At 33.7% G+C, this 4649-nt stretch overlaps 1 protein-coding gene across 1 annotated transcript; it reads left to right on the top strand.

Annotated features, from left to right (window-relative positions):
• The first annotated feature begins 1926 nt into the window (after nt 1-1926).
• LOC107820254 (uncharacterized) lies at nt 1927-4649 on the top strand. Its single transcript, XM_016646516.2, has 5 exons — nt 1927-2108; nt 2203-2255; nt 3676-3852; nt 3941-4021; nt 4112-4649. The coding sequence occupies exons 1-5, from the start codon at nt 2049-2051 to the stop codon at nt 4278-4280; spliced, it is 540 nt and encodes a 179-aa protein (XP_016502002.2). The 5' UTR covers nt 1927-2048; the 3' UTR covers nt 4281-4649.

The following is a 4649-nucleotide window of genomic DNA, read 5'->3' as shown; positions in this document are numbered from 1 at the left end:
TTATCAGGTATGACTAGAAGTCCTTTTTTGTAATGATAACATTATTATCGTGATTCGTGGCTAGAAGTCATTTTTGGTAATGACAATAGTTATCGTATTTTTCTCATTAGTATTTTTCATCACCCCGTTCGAATAATTTGCGCTTATATTATGTGATTTATAGCACCTTTATATTAAAAGAAAGTGAGCACCCACGATCTTAAAATTCTGGATCCGTCACTGGTCTAAGAATATCCCTCGTTATACTGTTGAGTTATCTATACCCCCGCAGTCATACCTTGGGTTCAAATATACCCCTCGTTAAACGGAGGGACATATGGCATTGTCATGTTGGCCAATTCTAAATATCTTATAATTAATTAAAAAGACCCATTACCCATACCCGAAAAGCAATTTTCTAAAATATTTTTTTTTGTAAAAACTGGAAAAAACTGATTTTTTTAAATATAAAAACTGAAAAAACGAAAAATATTTTGTAAAATAATATTTTTGTAAAAACTGAAAAAAAAATTAAAAAGCAATTTTCTAAAGCAATTTAAAACTGAAAAAAACTGAAAATTTTAAAACTAAAAACTAAAAAAAAAAACAAATAAATAAATTCCAGTTTTTACAAAAAAAAAACTACTTAAAAAAACTAAAAAATATTTTCTAAAACAATATTTTTGTAAAGACTGAAGAAAAAAAATGAAAAGCAATATTTTTGTAAAAACTGAAAGATTTTTTTTTTCCAGTTTTTAGTTAAAAATATTTCAGTTTTTTCAATTTTAAATTGCTTTAGAAAATTGCTTTTCAGTTTTTTTTTCCAGTTTTTATAAAAATATTGTTTTAGAAAATATTTTTCAATTTTTTTAAAAGCAGTTTTTCTTGTAAAAACTGGAAAAAAAAATTCGTTTTTGTTCAGCTTTTAGAAAAAAAAATTCTAGTTTTTTCTAGCTTTTACAAAAAAAACTGCTTTAGAAAATTACTTTTCGGGTATGAGTAATGAGTCTTTTTAATTAATTAGTAGATATTTAGAATTGACCAGCATGACGATGACACGTGTCCTTCCGTTTAAATGAGGGCTATATTTGAACCCAAAGTATGACTGTAGGGGTATAGATAACCCAATAGTATAACGAGGGGTATTCTTAAACCATTTTCGAAAGTAGATGGGTGTATTTGGCCCTTTGCCCTTTTTTTATAGCAGCCAACCATAAAAGGGGGAGAAATTTTGTTTTTAATAGGCAAGTGTAATAATAAATAAATGAATAGAATAACTGCAAAAACTCAATTGTGGGAGGATTGAAAGTTTTTGAAATTTGATAAATTTAAGTTTATTTTTCTGATTTGTAGTTTGAATTTGAAACTCCAATATCTTGGAGAGTTATCCTAATTTTTGACATGTTCAAAATTGTGGGTATTCCACTTGGTAGCCTATCATAGTTTTACTTTTGTTATTCTATATAGATAGATTCTTAGTACAAGACTTTTACACATAGATGTATACCTATTTCAAGTATAAAGTTGTACATAGATTTTCGCAGAATCATAATTTTTATACGGACAATTATTTCTTAATCCTTCAACCAGAAATTTCATTAGATTATGTTTGGAATATCTTCTTAATTTCTCCAATAAAACCACACTCAACTGCTTAGATAAGTTCTTCACAATTAGTGTATCTTAACCGGTCATTTACTTCATTTTAAGCGAAATTTGTATTTTTTTTTTTGTTCCTGTTAAATCTACAACGAGTTTGTCAAATATTTGACGAAAACCAAAAGTGTTTATTTTTACAAAATTAAAAGATCAAAATTGCTCGAGATATATTGCAAGGACTATTTTAGACCTATTTCAAAACACAAGCAATCAATTTTGTAATTTTCTCGTAATGGGGTCATAGAGTAGTGGGATGTTTTAGTATGTGGGCTAACATTTGGGTAAGATAAAAATAATTTCACAAGTGTTCTAACTCAGTCCGAAAATACCTTTTCTTTTGCTCCGTCTTCCTGAGCTAAAACCCTAACCCTAAAACTCTTTGCAGAAGTGCGATACATTGTTCAGTCGATATGTCGGGACGAGGAGAAGAGAGCGATTCCGATGCTCCCGAAGAACTCACTACCTTACAGGTTCGTTTTATTGTGTTTTTTCTGATCAAATTACTTTTTTTTTTTTTGCGATATCAGATGTAGTGGTAGTTGAGCTAATTGGTTTTGATTGCAGGGAATTGAAAAAGATGAGGAGATTAGAAAAGTTGAACGAGAAAATAAGGCTAGGTATGCTCTTTTATTAATTAGATTTTCCCCTACCAAGGTTAGTGGAATTGTTGGCGAACACTTATAACTTCAATTTTCAGATAGAAAATCTTCTTGACTGCTGAATTTATTGGCCATTATTCATTAGGGCTGATTTTTTGTTATATTGTCGACCAATATGGTGAGGAGAAAGTTGAATCCTTTCCAAGTTATTGAGGAAGCTGTTTTCTACCTCTTAAGGCTTGAATTAGAGAAACTTGCATTTCTGTTGAAAACTGTTGTAACAAAAAGAAAAGGAGAAAGTTTAAGTTTTTGGTAAATTGAGAAGTAACAACAACAACATACTGAGTATAATCCTACAAGTAGGGTTTGGGGAGAGTAGGTGTGTACGCATACCTTACTCCTACCTGGCGAGGTAGAGAGGTTGTTTCCGAGGGACCCTCGGCTCAAGAAAAGGTGAAAATTGAGAAAGTTTAAGTTTTTGGTAAATTGAGAAGTAAACAAGTATTATATCCCTGCGTTGCTCCATGCTTGATATTCAGTTGTTTTTTTGGGTCTAGAAATGTGTTGTATTTCCCTACTGGTTTTGCTTTGATGGTTTTGGAGATTGTAAGGTAGTATTATGGCCAGTGGCTGATGCAGGATTTTTGCTAAGGGGGTTCAAAAAAGAAAAAGTTAAAAACAATTGTAGTTAGTGAGAATTGAACTTGAACCAATGACCTTACGAAGGTTTTGAACCCCCTTGACCATTAAGCTATGCTTTTGGGCTGTATCAAGAGGATTCAAAACATAATATATAGAGGTAAAAAACATATTTTACCTTTTCGGCGAAGGGGGTTCGGGCCCACCTTCCGCCCCCTAAATTTGCCCTTGCATGCCCCCCCCCCTTCGGTCCAGTATTAAGGGCAGAATGCATGACATGTGAGTTAGGTGCACGTTCGAGGTTCAAACTCCGTCGTAGACAAAAGCATGCACGTCTGAGGTTCGAACTCTGCTGTAGACAAAAGCATAGTAATTGGTGTTTAAGTGGACAAGGATAGAAGGGCGGGCCTATTATCCATCGTTTCAAATTGTGAGCCACTCGCCTTGGGGATTTCTAGGTTCTCAAAAAAATAATAAGATTTAAAGTTACTATTAGCTTCAAGGAAATATGAAAGTTCTTCTATTTGCCATTCCTTGCATATCTATTGTGTCAATGGCACCTCACTTGTGCTTATGGTCCTTTGAGACTGTTATATCATAACATTGGGGATGACCCATTATTTAAGTCATGAAAACTAGTAAAATTTGCTTGTAATTTTTCTTCATATGGTGGGTGTTCGTGGGAAATTCCATATGTTCAATTTGATATTCTTGCCTTGGAATTATAGCCTTTAATTGCAAAACATGAGCAACTGATGGTCTTTGTATCTTTTGCTATGAAATGACTGCTCTGTTGTAGAGTTGTTCGAGAAGGTAAGGAACGTCGTAGACAATGGGCTCAAAAGTTAACTCCACGACCTACGCGAAATGATGAAAGCATTGAAGACATAAAAGAACCTGAGAATGCCGAGGGGTCAAAGGACAATGGAGGAATGCTACCTGATGAGATTGTGAAAATCCTTGCAGCTCGTGAGAAGTTAGTTGCATTTCTTAGTGTATCCTTAGCTATTATATTCTTCACATACTTCTCAGTTCTTGAAAAAGGTTACTCACTTGTTATGCAGGAAAATCTTCTCGTCAGACTCAGAAGAAGAAGATCATGAGAAGAAGCCTACCTCTAAAAAGAAAAGATCCAAGAGCTCTGGGTGAGCATCATGCACTTCTCTTATGCTTTAATTAATATAATTTTGATAAACTATTTTTAATTACTTGCTGTATTCTTGTTGTTTGGTCAGGTCTGGACCAGTTATCTTGAAGGATCTACCACCTCCTCCGTGCTTAGAGAGCTCACTGGAATTCTTAAAGAAACGCAAGATGCAGGTGTCAAGATCATCAGCTGTTTTGAACAATTCCAATCAAGCATTACGGCTTCTATCCACATCTGGGTTGCTACGAAGCAAATGATGGCCGATGATTCTGATTTTTTTTAGCTCAGGCTTATGCTAATGCTGTATCGCTTGCTGTGATGATGAGAAATATGCTCTGGTAAAGGTATTAAACAGCCAACGCCTTCCAGACATGGGATGGGTAAACCAAAAAGAAAGAAGTCAAAAGATGTGTAACAATTTTTTATGGTATATTGTGGTGGAACTCTTCAACTGTCTAACTGCAACACTCTCATCCCAATCAAGTTTTGAATCATTAAGTAGTGAACCAAGATTATGAATTGCTTAAACAAGAAAAAGATGCTGTTTTCCTTAAGAAATGTTGTCAGGTTAGAATTTAGAAACTACAGTTGCATTGAATGGATCCATTGAAGGGAAGAACAGAAAA

This window comes from Nicotiana tabacum, chromosome 17, assembly GCF_000715075.1.
Source record: "Nicotiana tabacum cultivar K326 chromosome 17, ASM71507v2, whole genome shotgun sequence".
NCBI classification, from domain to species: Eukaryota; Viridiplantae; Streptophyta; class Magnoliopsida; order Solanales; family Solanaceae; genus Nicotiana; species Nicotiana tabacum.
Note: the sequence above shows the minus strand (reverse complement) of the source record. Positions and strands in the feature narration are given on the sequence as shown.

Bases quoted from the DNA above. Each gene is read 5' to 3' on its own strand.
- LOC107820254 (XM_016646516.2), top strand. From the start codon at position 2,049: ATGTCGGGACGAGGAGAAGAGAGCGATTCCGATGCTCCCGAAGAACTC. The intron at 2,109-2,202 runs GTTCGTTTTATT...TTTTGATTGCAG, and splicing joins AAGAACTCACTACCTTACAG to GGAATTGAAAAAGATGAGGA. The intron at 3,853-3,940 runs GTTAGTTGCATT...CTTGTTATGCAG, and splicing joins ATCCTTGCAGCTCGTGAGAA to GAAAATCTTCTCGTCAGACT.